The 17,046-nt window shown below is 49.0% G+C and overlaps 1 protein-coding gene across 3 annotated transcripts in view; it reads right to left on the minus strand.

Annotated features, from left to right (window-relative positions):
• Nucleotides 1–16,307, minus strand: part of SLC12A2 (solute carrier family 12 member 2) — a 160,424-nt gene extending 144,117 nt beyond the window's left edge. For 2 of the 3 annotated variants that reach the window (XM_075324704.1, XM_075324687.1), the window contains exons 1-2: nucleotides 15,862–16,077; nucleotides 12,729–13,357 (exon numbers count right to left, since the gene is read on the minus strand). In XM_075324704.1, the coding sequence (XP_075180819.1) occupies nucleotides 12,729–13,316 (588 nt within the window). In that variant the 5' untranslated portion in view covers nucleotides 13,317–13,357; nucleotides 15,862–16,077. Of the gene's footprint in view, nucleotides 1–12,728; nucleotides 13,358–15,861; nucleotides 16,078–16,127 lie in introns of those variants that run through there. The other variant, XM_075324695.1, reaches the window with a different exon arrangement.
• Nucleotides 16,308–17,046: the final 739 nt, after the last annotated feature.

Genomic DNA, 17,046 nt, shown 5'->3' on the forward strand with positions numbered 1-17,046 from the left:
TTTGCATGGTTAGATAATATGTGGTAAGAACATGGAAAAGTGCAAAAAATAAGGAGAAAACCAATAAACCTCAAGTCTGCAGTACATAGAATCAGAGCTTATACCGTAATACTGGTCTAGAAGTGTTTTAGACTTGAAGAAATGAGATAGACTCCGTGATTATGAGGCAGGGATGTGTCTTCCCAGTGATTAATGACTGATACCAGAGAACAATAGGTTGTATACAACATGACATCATATAGAAAGAAGATAGGCAGTAGGTTTCATTGCAGCGCAGGACTCTGCAGTATGATCAGTTTTTCAAAATCTCTGCATTAGTGATTTCATCGATAATCAGCAGTGCGGCCCGGCAGAGGCCCGTGCGGCGGGGCCCGGCAGAGGCCCGTGCGGCGGGGCCCGGCAGAGGCCCGTGCGGCGGGGCCCGGCAGAGGCCCGTGCGGCGGGGCCCGGCAGAGGCCCGTGCGGCGGGGCCCGGCAGAGGCCCGTGCGGCGGGGCCCGGCAGAGGCCCGAGCGGCGGGGCCCGGCAGAGGCCCGAGCGGCGGGGCCCGGCAGAGGCCCGAGCGGCGGGGCCCGGCAGAGGCCCGAGCGGCGGGGCCCGGCAGAGGCCCGAGCGGCGGGGCCCGGCAGAGGCCCGAGCGGCGGGGCCCGGCAGAGGCCCGTGCGGCGGGGCCCGGCAGAGGCCCGTGCGGCGGGGCCCGGCAGAGGCCCGTGCGGCGGGGCCCGGCAGAGGCCCGTGCGGCGGGGCCCGGCAGAGGCCCTTGTCTCGCTGCTCAGCGGCCGTCTTTAGTCTGTGTCATAGGATTGTACAGCGCTCATTGTGAACGGCGAGCAGGACGCCAGATAGTTTAGTATAGCCAGCCGTCTGTAGTGCTAGTTATCAGTAAAAATCACTAATTGAGTGATTTAGAAAAATGATTATTCTGCCTATAATTGTAGTCTTGTGGAGGCACGCTTTACGTTTCGGGCTAATGTCACTACATGTCTTGACGCATTAGATTTTTCTTTTCAGGTGGAATATGGATATACGAGATATGAAGAAAGTGATGCCATTTTTTTACCCTGTAACTGATCCATTCAGTGAATGATCAGTGTTTGTATAATGTGTCAAAAAGACAAAATACTTCTTCCGATCCTCATACAGGAAGAGCTGTAAGAGCCGGCCGGTCAGGAAACACATGTCATCACAAACGCGGAGAGAAAATTAGGAATACATCATTATAAAAGTCCTGGTCATGGAGGAGTGACCCCAAAATGATCTAGGAGACAAGATCTCTAGGCCCAGTGTCGGGAGGTCATCAATAAGGAATGCTCTCCGTAGTGTCCATGGCGGCCATAGTCCTAAGGCCATCATTATCAGGCCTGGTCACACATTGGCGCAGGTCCCTGCATATGCAGGAGCATCACCGCGCTATACTGTGCAGAAGCCTCCTGACACTCTCACATGTTACATCCAGCCGGATCAGGGCCGGATTGTATGTATACACAACTGCCTGGACCTACACAGCGAGGGGAAACGGGATTAATTTTACTTCTAAATGCACCTACAGATTTCAATCAGATACCTTACATTCTGGATGTGGGGGTGGTGGAGAGGTTATACAGACACAGTAGGTTAAAAAAAAAAATTATATATTTTTTTTCTTTTTTAAAATATGCCTGAATGAATGAAAATCTAGAGAGGTGATTGGGGCCAGCTTTACGGTCATATCCACGAAAGTATCCATATTCTATTACTTGTAGACTCCAAATTGACACGTAATTTAGTAGTAAAGACCACTCAGCTCCGTTTTCCCCTATGAAGTAGAAAGCGTTAACAGCGACTACTCCTTAGCAGGTGACTCAGTATGACGAAGACCAGACTCATTCACATTCTTCAAAAACATTCCTGTCCTAATCTCAAGGAAATCTGCAGGACTAATGAGAGCATTGGAGATATCAGGTTGCCTCAAGATTACCTGGAAGTGTCACATCACTGGGCCATTGCACAACCCAATACTACAAGAATAGGTGACCGAAAGCCAGTGACCCGGATAATGCTCCGGATATCCATGTAATATCAGCTCTTAGCTTCCTATAGTCCTGTTTATTACTCCCCTAGGATCACCAGAACGTCTCCAACGGGAAAGCAAACCAGATATTAATTATCAGCATTTAATGACACACAATGAGGATTATTGATTGATACAATGATCATTACTATACTGCAGTGCTGACCATGATGACATAAGGGCGAATCCAGATATCAGAAAAGCACGCTCCGTATACATACCAAGAAGCACAGACTGGCTGCGGATCTCCACACCAGAACTTAGACATATATGAGGCTGTCAAGTTCGGGTCAGGAGACCCACGGCCAGTCTGCGGGCGACCCCCCCTCCTCCCTCGCAGCCAGTCTGCGGGCGACCCCCCCTCCTCCCTCGCAGCCAGTCTGCGGGCGACCCCCCCTCCTCCCTCGCAGCCAGTCTGCGGGCGACCCCCCCTCCTCCCTCGCAGCCAGTCTGCGGGCGACCCCCCCTCCTCCCTCGCAGCCAGTCTGCGGGCGACCCCCCCTCCTCCCTCGCAGCCAGTCTGCGGGCGACCCCCCCTCCTCCCTCGCAGCCAGTCTGCGGGCGACCCCCCCTCCTCCCTCGCAGCCAGTCTGCGGGCGACCCCCCCTCCTCCCTCGCAGCCAGTCTGCGGGCGACCCCCCCTCCTCCCTCGCAGCCAGTCTGCGGGCGACCCCCCCTCCTCCCTCGCAGCCAGTCTGCGGGCGACCCCCCCTCCTCCCTCGCAGCCAGTCTGCGGGCGACCCCCCCTCCTCCCTCGCAGCCAGTCTGCGGGCGACCCCCCCTCCTCCCTCGCAGCCAGTCTGCGGGCGACCCCCCCTCCTCCCTCGCAGCCAGTCTGCGGGCGACCCCCCCTCCTCCCTCGCAGCCAGTCTGCGGGCGACCCCCCCTCCTCCCTCGCAGCCAGTCTGCGGGCGACCCCCCCTCCTCCCTCGCAGCCAGTCTGCGGGCGACCCCCCCCTCCCTTGCAGCCAGTCTGCGGGCGCCCCCACCTCCTCCCTCGCAGCCAGTCTGCGGGCGACCCCCCCTCCCTTGCAGCCAGTCTGCGGGCGCCCCCACCTCCTCCCTCGCAGCCAGCCTGCGTATACCTGTCTACAAAAAAAAAGTGTTTTTCACAGAAGTTCAAATTGGCCTTCCCTGGCACAGCTACTACTTTGGTGATTAAGAGGAGTCATACGCAAACTATAGAAGAAATCTACCATTAATTCTCAAGAAAGGTAGCGCGTACGTGTTGGCACTGTAATATGCTTCACCCTGACATTGACCACAATGGAATTTTTTTTTATAGCAATATAAAGTGTCAGGGTAATGTCAGAATAATCTCTGTATATAGGGTGAAAAATGATACAATCCGCACTGTCATACTGAAAATATAACTGCCCGATAGTGTAATATAACCAAGTACGCGATGCTCTCACCTCTCGGCTATAGTCAGCTGTGCAGATGAAGCGTTACGGATGTGCTCGTGGGTATACAACGACTGGCCCACGCTAAGGAGGCCGCTCACTGCTCTCACAGCCCAGAATAGGAAGGTTGGAGGAATGGCGGATTCTGTTAGAATTGTGAATGGGCCCTAGATCTAAACACGGCTGTGGTACGTGGCTCTGAGATGCCCCTGATGTGGAGCCCCAACTTTTACAACATATGGACAAGAAGTAAATCTATATGTAACAAGGCCGTTCTTCCTCCACAGCCAAGCTGAGAGGCATAGCCCAGCACTTACCAAGTTGCTCTGGTTATGGGCACGTCTGCCAACCATGGGCACTTTCACCATCCAGCGGGGCACTGTGGGATGGTATATAGGGTATATGTTATGAGAGGACAGCAGCAGGGGCAGACAGATCACCCCCAAAGTCCCTTACAGTACCAATTATGGGGGTGGACGTTTCCTTTATTTTAACCTTACGTACCCCCTTGGATGCTGGTTTTATGTTACAGAGGACCCTTCTGCTCTGAGAATAAGGAAGATTTCTATTTAATAATGCATGAGGATGGTTTCCAGCAATCTTTCTTCTGAAGTCACGGCTTTTGTAGCACTATCGCCATCTACCATCTGCTGTCAGGTCCGTCTGTCACCAGACTCCGCACAGTCATGCGTTGTGAGATACAAGCAACCGAACCAAGGCTTAGCGGGAGGACTCTCCACCTAGAGCGAGCACGACCGCGCCGCCAGCGTCTCTACATTATACACCGGAGATACCATCTCATCCTCCATCCACACGGCCAGCAACCAAATAACTTCACACGGTCTTCTAGATACAGGAGCAGTGGTGAGAACAGTATGCTTTGAAGAAACGCAGAGTGAATCATGTCATAGCCTCTGGATAGATCTCTCTGCAGCCTTCTGCTTACTAAACACTGGAGAAAGTGGAAGAAATATCCCAGGCGAGAGCTACACAGATCTTACACACAATGTCTACACTCCTGGATCGGACATTCCTTAAACTACATAAACATTAATCCGATGTCAGATTATATCACAATTATTTCTTCTTAAATGCCTGAATTTGGGGCTAAAGATCATTTCTCGGCTTCATTAAACAGGTTGCCCAGTTTGGCTTTTACAGGTTTGGTTTCCCCGCGCTCAACTTGGTTGAAGTCTGAGGCCATAAGTCAGCTGCGAGGAGCGGAAACCGGTTCAGGACGCGGCCACTTACCCCTGTGCAGGAGGAGGCACATTTTGTTTTTTTTTGTACATGTAGACGATATTAGTGAGGAAATAAGGGAAATAAGTGTTATTATGTTATTTTTTTTTTCTATGCCCACATAGGACATTTAGAAACATGTTGCCCATTCTGTAACAATTCTTTTTATATACCAGGTTTTTGTTATTTGGGTTTTTTTTGTCAGGGGCTAGGAGTTTGGATTGACAGTGGCATGTTTATTGTGGGGGGGGTCCGATCTGCCATTTGTATTCACTTTTTTGTATTAATTTTAGATTTTTCATTTATTTTACAAGTTATACCCTTAAATAGGCCTTGGGGGCTGGAGACATTTCCTTCTTGTTATCCGATTCCCCTATTACTGGGGCTGACATATTAGCCCCAGTTACAGGGGAGATGCGGCCAGCAGTTTCCTATGACTCGGCAGCTCCTGATCCCTCCCTGACTCAGTGATCACCAGCGGTGTATAGAGGAGGCGCATTCAACGCTTTCTATTACTGCAGATACCACTTGTTTAACGTGGTGTATTAAGCGACATTAGGTACAGACAGTAATAAACCGCCTGTGTCTTCTCTATGGGGACTATCACTCTCCGATAAACAAATACTCACTCCTGCACCTACACAGTGACATATTATAATGTCCCTGCAGAGTAGAGGACTGCATGGACATTTACAGTCTATGGGCGCTCCGGAACCAGTTAAAGATAGATAGAAGTTGGAACGTCTCCCATTGGTCAGTCAAAATACGCTCACTGAATGATTCTCAATTGACCCGTTCTAAGGCTATGTGTGCACGTTGCATAAATACATGGAGTTACGCTGCGCTTTGTAGCGCAGCGTAACTGCATGCGTCCTGCGTCCCCTGCACAGTCTATGGAGATTGTGCAGGGGCCGTGCGCACGTGGCGTTTTAGAGCGCAGCGCTTCGGCTGCTGCCGAAGCGCTTCGTAAAAAGAAGTGACATGTCACTTCTTCTGTGCGCTTTGCCGGCAGCTCCTGCTCTGTCTATGGGAGGAGCTGCAGGCAGAGCGCATGGAATTGGCTTTTTTTTTTTTTCACTACGGACATTTCTGCAGCAATTTAAAGCGCACATGTGCTCTTCAGATCGCTGCAGAAATTTCTGCAGTGACTGTACGCAACGTGCGCACATAGCCTAACACGGACCTTCACAGCCTTCCATAATCTATATCCACCGTATATCTGATCCAATCTCCAGGTATCTTCCAATACGTAATCTCTGACCTCCTGTCATCCAAACTTTCATGTTCTTCATCCAATGGGCTCCAAGACTTCCCCCAACACATGTGATTATCCACAATATTCAGAAGCTTCAGATGGGACTTGAAAACCCATTTCTTCAAGAAAGCTTCCGACCTGCAAGGACCCCGCTGTCAGATCTCCACTACCAGATCTACTGTCTTCTCCCAATTATCCTGTAGACTGTAAACCCCAAGAGCAGGGCCTTCTCTCTTCTATACCAGTCTGTCTATTGTAACTTATATATGTATTCTGCATGTAATCCCCTTCTCATGTACAGCACTATGGAATCAGTGGTGCCCTATAAATAAATAATTCTGCAGCCAACAAATAGGCAATGCAAAACAGAGGCTATATGTGGCAAATGATACAACAACATTTTTAATGAAACTCAAATACAAAAATTATTTATCCAAAACTCCATGCTTGATAGCAAGAAGAAAGAAAAGAAGTAGTCCCCAAAGGTGAACACCCCCGTTAGTGGAGAGACGCGTTTTCATAAATACGTGTTTGTACAATGTATAGTCCACAGTCTGATACCATACAATGTTGGGCTTTCTTCACATCTGAGTGGCAGTAAAATCCCTGGAGAACGTGACCCGGCAGATTGCATTATTTCAGGACCATGAAGAGCACCCTGGCCATACGTGTGGTCACTGCAGGGGCGCCATGTGACACAATCAGCACTTCTGCTCAGATTGTTATTCCTCTCCAAGGACGTGGCGGTGTTCATACTGAGACACTGGAGTGGATTTGCTGCGGCTCCATAAACTCTTGGAAAGCGCTTCACGTCAATGAGTAATCCACTTTGCTGTTTATATGAGAAGGAATTGTTCCAAGCATTTTTTTGGTTCCTAAATGAAATAGACTTCAAACTAGTCACTGTCTGATGAACAAGATGCAACACGAAAAAACTGTTCCAAAACCACTTGAGGAAATGAAAAAGTGCTCAAAAATGTCCCTCCAAAAAGGAGAATATCCAGGAGGAGCCTCCACTGGAAAAACTCATCATATTGGAACAACGCAAAAAACTGTGTGTGAATATAGCCCTAGCTGGGCACAGACCGGAGGCATCTCTGCTCACATGGGGCAGATTCACTTCTCTTATTTTAAACATGTTTTATATTTGACAAATCCCTTAACTATCATGAAAAAAAAAAAAAATACAAGGATTTCTACAGCAATGCTTTGTAGTGCGTATTATATAGGAAGAATAACATCTGTCTCCAGGCCGGGCCGCTCCCAACAGGTTGCACAAACACTTCAGACACTGCCGAGTGGTAAAAGCAGCTGTTCTCACTTGTGGCGGTGTAATTATCAGAACGTCGCTATACTGAGACACTTCTCTACGGTAATCTCTGGCTCTATAGAGCAGTAGTATGTCTGGATCACAGATGGGTCATTTTCTATCATTATTCCCCTCCTGGGCTCAAGGAAAGGAAAACTGTTGGGGTTGGACATTTCTACGCGAGATATAAAACACTCATGTTCACTGCCAGCACCAAAATCCTATTAGCCAGACCGCAGATGGGACTTTGTGGACTAAATGTATTATATGTGACTGTCCTGCCTACGAGACCACCACATAATGAAGCTTTAATGTGGTTATAGGAAAGAAGACTTTACTTTTCATAGTAATTTGTCCTCTAATATGGCCATGGGTTGCATAATATAAGATCACAAGGTATGTACGTAGGAATGTCCAACCCCGACAGTTTTCTTTTCCTTGAGTCCAGGAGGGGAATAATGATAGACCACTAGCCCACCAGGATAGTCTACACACTGGCGGCAGAGATGGCAATACTTACCTACGGTGGCAGGGACCAGAGGCAGAGCTACTAAGGAAAACACTAAGAAGCTCATAAGACATAAGACAATCATATAACAACGCAAGGATATCAAGCCAAAAAGGCCGGGGCGATATGTGCACAGCATAAAGAGTACAGCCAGCTCTGGGAACACGCATGTGGTAGGATGAGGAGGGGGATCGTATCTCTTGGGTATAATATATGACTGTAAGGGTCTAGTCTATGTTCAAGAGCCAAGCACAAACAGGAGGCAAAAGAGGGACAAGTTCTCTACAAGTATACAACCTCCAGGAGGGGGAAGAGGACATATCCTCAGATCAAAAGGAAGCAAACAAACTGAGGAGCCGCAGGAGGCCGTACAGAGGGAGACATGGAAGAGCAAGGCAGGCGATATCTACAAGTGGACTCACATGCAAAGTGTGATCATTAAATGCCTTTCCTGGACTTTTATACTGATGACCTATCCTTAGGATACCCAAGAGCCCCACCGATGCTGCCTTTACTGCCGCTGGATGTACAGTGTGGAACAGCAAATCAGCACAGCTCCATACACTGTGTGGTGGCCGCTCGAGTACAGCAGCGCAGCACAGCTCCATACACTGTGTGGTGGCCGCTCGAGTACAGCAGCGCAGCACAGCTCCATACACTGCGTGGTGGCCGCTCGAGTACAGCAGCGCAGCTCCATACACTGTGTGGTGGCCGCTCGAGTACAGCAGCATACACTGAGTAAATTAAAGGGTATGCTCATCGCCAAGATCCTATCAAATACATCCAATTAGAAACGTAGTATAATTCTTCCAAAGTTTGGTCACTTACTTTATGTGCAGGGCATTATAGTAGCTTAGGTATCTATGGTTACGGCCACACATATAGGAGGACAGTTAGGTGCTAGTGGTCATAACCATGGATACCTAAGTTAAGCTACATGGATACCTATGCCTGCACATGAGGTAAGTGACAAAGCTAATCAGGAGAACTAAACTACATTTTAATTGCGGGTATTTGCTAATATTATTACACCTACTACACACTCGGATAGGATATTTGAGCTGGAAATACCCCTTTAACTTTATTCCTCCTGGCAGCGTTCAGGTTTCAGTGATCGGCGTGGCGCTGGGTTGAGTCGCTGTATGTATGGAGAGTGGCAGCTGTAACCGCGCCCCCCGCACTGACTGACAGCTGGCTCTAATGCTGAGTGGCTGCCACTCTCCATACTCCAAGCGGTGACTGAGCCTTCGCCAGCGCCACCCCGATCACCAAAACCCAAACGCTGCCAGGCGAGAGAAAGTTCATTTCCTCCTGGGGGTTTAATGTGCAGGCACCAGAATTGTGCCAAACACTATTAACCTGCAGATTATCCCTATATCTGCTGATTAGTTAGTTTTCTTTTACATGCCAGGTTCCCTTTAAATTCACAACAGCTGTCAATCAAAGAAGAGGGGAGGGTGGAGATAGAAGAAAGCCAGCTGGTGGGAAGGTGGATTTACACGAGTGGCCCCGTTATGGTGGAGGAGCACCTGCACTTTGTGAGAACAGTCATTCTATGCTGACCGTCCCGCCAGTACATTTTTTTACACATGGAAGTATTTGTATTGCTGTATAGACTCTTGCGCTGGGAAAAAAAAAAAGATGTGCCAGTCATGCACTGCGTAATAGTCATATGCAGATCCAGCTGGAGGGGCACTGGAGGGTCCGCACACTTGTAAGAGTAGAACAAGTGCACCAATTTGTATACTGCACCCCCCATTACATTTCTCATGACGGCACAGCGGAGCTCTACAGAACAGGCATTCTAAATGGGGAACTGGCCCTTCCACAGCCATACCACTACCCCCAGATGTAGCAATGTGCGGACATGTCTGCAGAAGATATAACAGCTCCCCAGCAGTCTGCCAGAGCATGAGAAAACTACCTATAGGCGCTATAGAAATAAAACCTATTACCTGCAATGCCCACAATAATTAATATACAGGTAATTTGAAAACTCATTAGAGGACTCAGAATTACTAGAGGGGCGTCCCCTACCCTGGATCCTCACAAGTGATTACAAGCAGCGCTTCTTGCTGGTGAGCACCTGTCCTGCATCAGATGCCCACTGATTCCTATGGACAGCGTGGAAAGCTTTCACCTATCGTCATGCCAATGTCACATTGAATACTTATTGCCAGTGTTACCCACAATAAGAGATGCTAGATTTAGGGGGACCGCAGGAGATAGGATTTCCATCAATTTATAGCTCAGGGGCTCTTCTTCTACTGAGAATTGCACTAAGAGGAGAATCCCTTTTTAAGGCTGTGTTCACATGGCCAGTAATCATCCGGTAGAATGGTCCAGCAGCAGTTTGTTGGAATTTTTTTTATTTTTTTTTTTTAAAAAGAAAACAAAAAAAAAAAAAAACACAGGGGGTCTATGGAAAACAGATCCATTAATACATTAATATATTGCCAATTAGACATCCAAATTAATTCATTTGTAAAAGGATCTGTTTTTTTCTTAGACTCCCATGTTAAGAAAAAAAACAGATCCTGCAAAAATCATGTTTTTCAAAATGGACAAAAAAAAAAAAAAGTTCTGTTTGCACAACTTTTTTTTTCCATTGGATTGCTGCTGGATCTGTTCTGACAGATGAATACTGATTTAGCCTTAAGGCTGCTTTACACGCTGCGATATCATTACCGATATCGCTAGCGTGCGTTCCCGCCCCCATCGATTGTGCGTCACGGGCAAAATCGCTGTCCGTGGCGCACAACATCGCCCGGACCCGTCACACTACTTACCTGCTTAGCGACGTCGCTGTGACCGGCGATCCGCCTCCTTTCTAAGGGGGCGGTTCGTTAGGCGTCACAGCAATGTCACTAAGCGGCTGCCCAATAGAAGCGGAGATGAGCGGGACGCAACATCCCGGCCACCTCCTTCCTTCCAAATTGCCGGTGGCCGCAAGTAAGGATATGTTCCTTGTTCCTGCGGTGTCACACATAGCGATGTGTGCAGCCGCAGGAACGACGAACAACATTGTACCTGCAACAGCAACGATAAATGGGAATGGACCCCCATGTCACCGATTAGCGTTTTTGAACGTTTTTGCGACGATTCAAAATCACTCGTAGGTGTCACAACAACGACATCGCTAACGCGTCCGGATGTGCGTCACAAATTCTGTGACCCCAACGAGATCACTTTAGCGATGTCGTAGCGTGTAAGACCTCCTTTACTCCAAGTAGTTTTGACAATTTTTGTAAATTTGGAATTACAATCCGAAAAGTTCTTTCCTTTCATGCCAATTGCTAAAAGATTGCCACCGCTGTGCACCGGCCGTGTGAGCAAGCGCTCAGCTCCAGTCACATGAGCAGAACCTTGGTTTGTCGCGCACAGGGGCCAATGTTAGCCCATATGTACCCACTTATAAGCTATGCACTACATGGACCTCTGCTTGGAGAGCTCTGGTCGGATTTGCTAGTACTGGTAAATGGCAGCCACCTCCAAGTCCAGCACTAATCTGAACCTAGCCTTAGAACAGAGTTGCAATACGTGGACTGATGCGGTTGAGGTATTGGAGGAAAGCCAACATGCTTTTCTAGGTACATGGAACTTTACTAAACCCTCATACTTATAGTGATCAAGCACACAAACACTGCTATATCACAAAGGTATTCTCCATCACATGGCCTCACATAATGGCACATGTAGTCTCTATGGCTCCACACTAACATGCCAGAGAACGCTGAGCCGGCATATGCCTACTGCTTGAAGCCAGTCCACGACGGTGACCACAGGCTTGTGATGAGTGCTGACTCAGGGGCGAGAAAGGCTTGGCTGACAAAAAAGGTCATCATACATAACAGTCAATGCTGAGGAGCCTTCATCTGGGTCCACAAGCTACAAAATGAAGTGCTTTCCCATAGCCCACGTATGATGAAGCCTGCACGTATACCTGGTCTGGTGTATGTCTATGCTGCGGTCTTTATGCCCAGAGCTGGTTGGCAAGTTGGCACGGTCTCCTAATGAGAGCAGAAGCACACGGCCCGAGGATCTCTCCTCCTGGCGCATATAATGCTTCTGTGCAATTATCATTCACATCCAGCATTCTTCAGGAAGGTCAGGCCTGCAGTTCTGTGACGTTCCGCTCTTATCTTGTCTGTAGTAATAGGCCCGATGCTCCAAATTCCTGACTAGGAGGATGAAGCGGAGCCAGGGACAGAATGCCACCTATGCGTGTCAATAATCCAAGCTACAGCAAGCAATCTGCACTACAAAGCTGGCTTATATCTGCAGCAGATGTTCGCGTGTGCCCAGGAGAGGAGGGAAACGTAACACTCAGCAGCCCATATAGACAACCACTACGAGGGAACTAGGTAAAGACTCCCGGAAAACGTGGGCACAAAATCACTCCGCTTCAGACATACAGACCTTCGCTTCTGGCTAATACCAGTGTGTGGAGCCCCAGTAAGTGCAATGTATAGCGCGGTATTACCAGGTCCCCCAGAGACAAGGGACAGATGTGACCTCTGCACCCCTGTACTCACAACACACCATATCTAAGGCTTCCCATTCAGAAGCGGCTTGTTAGGTGTAAAGATAATAATAATACCGCAGCCAAGAAAAGATTCATCAAGTGTTTTCCTAAGAACAGAGCGGCCAAGAGGGAATTCATTAACAGCTCGGCAAATCTCAGGAGCGAGGTAGCCATGGTTCCTGGGTTATAAATGTTGGCACAGAAATGATCTGCGCCACAATTAAGGCAGAAGACTATATTTTTGGTAAAGAACATGAATCAGTGGTAATGACAATGTCTGGAGATGGTCCACCTCAACCTGCCCGCACGTTCCCAATCCAAAAATATAGATAAATCAATGTAAACCATATTATATCAGGAAGGATGAAACCAAGACATCATACGGGATCACAGAGGATCCCGGCACTAGCAATGTGATGTAGAGGACCAAGACGTCTTACCTTATCAAGCTCATCGTGCAGCTCTGCCAAGCTGGGTCTCAGCAACTTCTCACCGAGGTCTGTGGCTGTGTGCCGATAGTGATCAATCCTGGGCACAGCATCAATGGTATTGTGCCCGAAGGTCCGCAGGTAATAAGTATTAGTGTGGGTGTCGTAATGGTAGTGATGACCGGTCCCACCTGAATGTAGGCTACCTTCACTTAACACTGTATCTCCATTCTGAAAGCTCACCCCACCTCCGCCTTCTCCACTTGCCATCTCAGGAGAGCTGCCATCTGGATCGGCCGGGTCCACAAAGTTCACTCTAAATCGCCCTTTGGCTTCCTCTCCGCCTGAGCCCCCTCTTCCTCTGTGGGTCACCTCAGTCGGAAGTGGCACTGGCTCATGGTCCCCGGTACCTGCCTCCTTGGCTACTTCACTGACAGGATCCACTTGGAAGCGGCTCTGACTTGGAGTGGGACCCAGGTGCCTGCCCATCTGGCCATCATCGATCTGTAGTCCCTCTTCATCTTGAGCAGGCAGAGTATGGGATAAGGAGGATTTCCCTGGCTCAGCCAGGGCTGATGATAACTTTGTCTTCTTTTCCATGTGCAGTTATTTCTCTGAAGATGATGGAACCGGAGGAGTATCTGTAATCACATGGAAGAGGGATCAGTCATCCAGTATATACTATATACAGCCTCTCTGCAGCTCTACAAGCCTCTGCTCAGCCCGGGCTGCTGTTTTGTACTGATGTTCCTCCTCCTCGTAATCCAAAATACACCTAACAAAGTGTGTGCACACCCAGCGCTGCCGAGCACCACTCCTGTGCCGAGGAATGATGAATGTGACTATTGTGAGAGCACAGGGGAGGAGAGCGGGCGTGGAAGGACGCCTCTCACTTCCATGAAGGGACAAGTAGAAGCTGTGTGAGCGGCCCCCACTCATCCCACAGGAGCAGAGGGATGCTACATCACTGCACCGCTCAGGGGACCCACACCGAACAGCAGCCGGGCACTGACAGGGGCGTATGGTGATGGTATACTGTACATATATATACAGCGCTGCATAATATACGCTGATGGTATATACACAGCGCTATACAATATATGCTGTATACTGTGATAGTATATACACAGCGCTGTGCAAAATGCGCTGTGTACAGTGGCTGTATATACACAGCACTATACAATATACAATGATGGTATATTGTATATATACACAGTGCTATACAATACACGCTATGAACGGTGATGGCATGATGTACATATATACACGGCCCTATACAATATACACTGTACAGTAATGGTATATTGTGTGCGTGTAATTAATATATATATATATATATATATATATATACACACATATACACGCGCACACACACACACACAGTGCTGTACAATATACGCTGTGTACAGTGATGGTATATTGTATGTATATAGAAAGCGCTGTACAATATACACTGTGTACAGTGATGGTATATTGTATGTATATAGAAAGCGCTGTACAATATACTGTGTACAGTGATGGTATTTTGTACATATATACACAGTGCTATGCAATATACACTGTGTACAGTGATGTATACACAGTGCTGTACAATATATGCTGTGTAGTCATGTATACACAGTGCTGTACAATATACGGTGTACGGTGATGACATATACACAGTGCTGTACAATATACGCTGTGTACAGTGATGGTATTTTGTACATATATTCACAGTGCTGTACAATATACACTGTGTACAGTGATGTATACACAGTGCTGTACAATATACACTGTGTACAGTGATGTATACACAGTGCTGTACAATATACACTGTGTACAGTGATGTATACACAGTGCTGTACAATATACACTGTGTACAGTGATGTATACACAGTGCTGTACAATATACGGTGATGACATATACACAGTGCTGTACAATATACGCTGTGTACAGTGATGTATACACAGTGCTGTACAATATACGCTGTGTACAGTGATGGTATTTTGTACATATATTCACAGTGCTGTACAATATACACTGTGTACAGTGATGTATACACAGTGCTGTACAATATACGGTGATGACATATACACAGTGCTGTACAATATACGCTGTGTACAGTGATGTATACACAGTGCTGTACAATATACGCTGTGTAGGTCTATACGCTGTATATTGTATAGTAGCACTGCACATGTAGTATAGCCTATATTGTGCAGTGTCCAGACCTTACACATGCTATAAAGCACAGTGCCGGTACATGGCGCATACACATGCTATAAAGCACAGTGCCGGTACATGGCGCATACACATGCTATAAAGCACAGTGCCGGTACATGGCGCATACACATGCTATAAAGCACAGTGCCGGTACATGGCGCATACACATGCTATAAAGCACAGTGCCGGTACATGGCGCATACACATGCTATAAAGCACAGTGCCGGTACATGGCGCATACACATGCTATAAAGCACAGTGCCGGTACATGGCGCATACACATGCTATAAAGCACAGTGCCGGTACATGGCGCATACACATGCTATAAAGCACAGTGCCGGTACATGGCGCATACACATGCTATAAAGCACAGTGCCGGTACATGGCGCATACACATGCTATAAAGCACAGTGCCGGTACATGGCACATACACATCCTATAAAGCACAGTGCCGGTACATGGCGCATACACATGCTATAAAGCACAGTGCCGGTACATGGCGCATACACATGCTATAAAGCACAGTGCCGGTACATGGCGCATACACATGCTATAAAGCACAGTGCCGGTACATGGCGCATACACGTCTTATAAAGCACAGTGCCGGTACATGGCGCATACACATGCTATAAAGCACAGTGCCGGTACATGGCACACACACGTCCTATATCTCCCTGCTCGGTGGCCGCACTGGTTCGGTTGCGGCCCCGGTATCGGGCCACACTATGGTCCCGGCCACAATGACGCCTCCTGCTCCCGGTCCGCAGATACCGCAGGACCAGCCGACCCATCCCCTCCCCGCAGTGACCGCCGCCCGGCACATGTGAGCTGCCGGCTTCCTCCACATGGCCGCATCCCTGGGAACCATGATGACCGGAGGCAGGAGCTGTGGAGCCGCCCGCTCATGAGAGCCGGGGCCTCGCCGCGCTCCCTCCGTGATACCTGCGGGTGTCCGCGGCCCGGGGCTGTGGCCTGGCGCTGGGTCCGATGCTGCTCAGAGCTGTGGAGCCGCCTCCGGTCCTCGCACTGCAGCCTCTTCCCTATTCTCCTCTCCCGGTTGTTTGGATGGGAGGCGCATGCGTTCCACAAGTAACACCCAGCGGCCGCACAGCGCCCGGACTACCGGCATCGCTGCCTCAGGGAGGGGTCAGCGCTGGGAGACAACTGCGGCATCATCACCCAGAGATAGTGCCATGTGCAGGTCGTACCGCAGTGGCTCTGCTGCATCTGGACGGCTCTGCTCCATCTGTGCAGCTCTGCTACAGCTGGACGGCTCTGCGACATCTGGGGATCTCTTCTAGATCTGAGCAGCTCGGCTACATCTGGGGGTCTCTTCTAGATCTGGGCAGCTCGACTGCATCTGGACTGCTCTACTACATATAGGCGGCTCTGCTGCATCTGTGCATCTCTGCTACAGCTAGACGACTGCTAGATCTGGCTGGCTCTGCTACGTCTAAGCGGTTCTTCTAGATATGGGCAGCTCTGCTGCATCTTGACAGCTTTGCTACTTCTGGACAGCTCTGGTACATCTAGGCGGCTCTGCTACATCCAGGCGGCTCTGCTACATCCAGGCGGCTCTGCTACATCCAGGCGGCTCTGCTACGTCCAGGTGGCTCTGCTACATCTAGGCGGCTCTGCTGTATCTGGGCGGCTTTACTAGATCTGGGTAGCTTTGCTGCATCTAGACAGCTCTGCTACATCTAAGTGGCTCTGCTGCATCTGGGTGGCTTTGCTACATCTAGGTGACTGCTAGATCTGTGCAGCTCTGCTAGCTCTGAGCGACTCTGCTACATCATGGCGGTTGCTAGATCTGGACAGCTTTGCTAGATCCCGATGACTCTGCTAAATCTGGACTAGATCTGCTAGATGCGGCAGAGCCACCCGGATCTAGCAAAGCTGTCCAGATGCAGCAGAGCCGTCCAGGTTTAGACGGCTCTGCCGCATCTAGACAGCTTTGCTACATCTGGGCAGCTTTGCTACATCTGGACAGCTTTGCTACATCTGGGCGGCTCTACTACATCTGGACGGCTTTATTACTTCTGGGCAACTCTGCTTCATCTGGACAGCTCTGCTACATCTAGCTGACTCTGCTCCCTCATATAGTGGAGCAGGGCTGTTGTGGTGACA

This window comes from Anomaloglossus baeobatrachus, chromosome 1 (assembly GCF_048569485.1).
Source record: "Anomaloglossus baeobatrachus isolate aAnoBae1 chromosome 1, aAnoBae1.hap1, whole genome shotgun sequence".
In the NCBI taxonomy this organism is placed as follows: Eukaryota; Metazoa; Chordata; class Amphibia; order Anura; family Aromobatidae; genus Anomaloglossus; species Anomaloglossus baeobatrachus.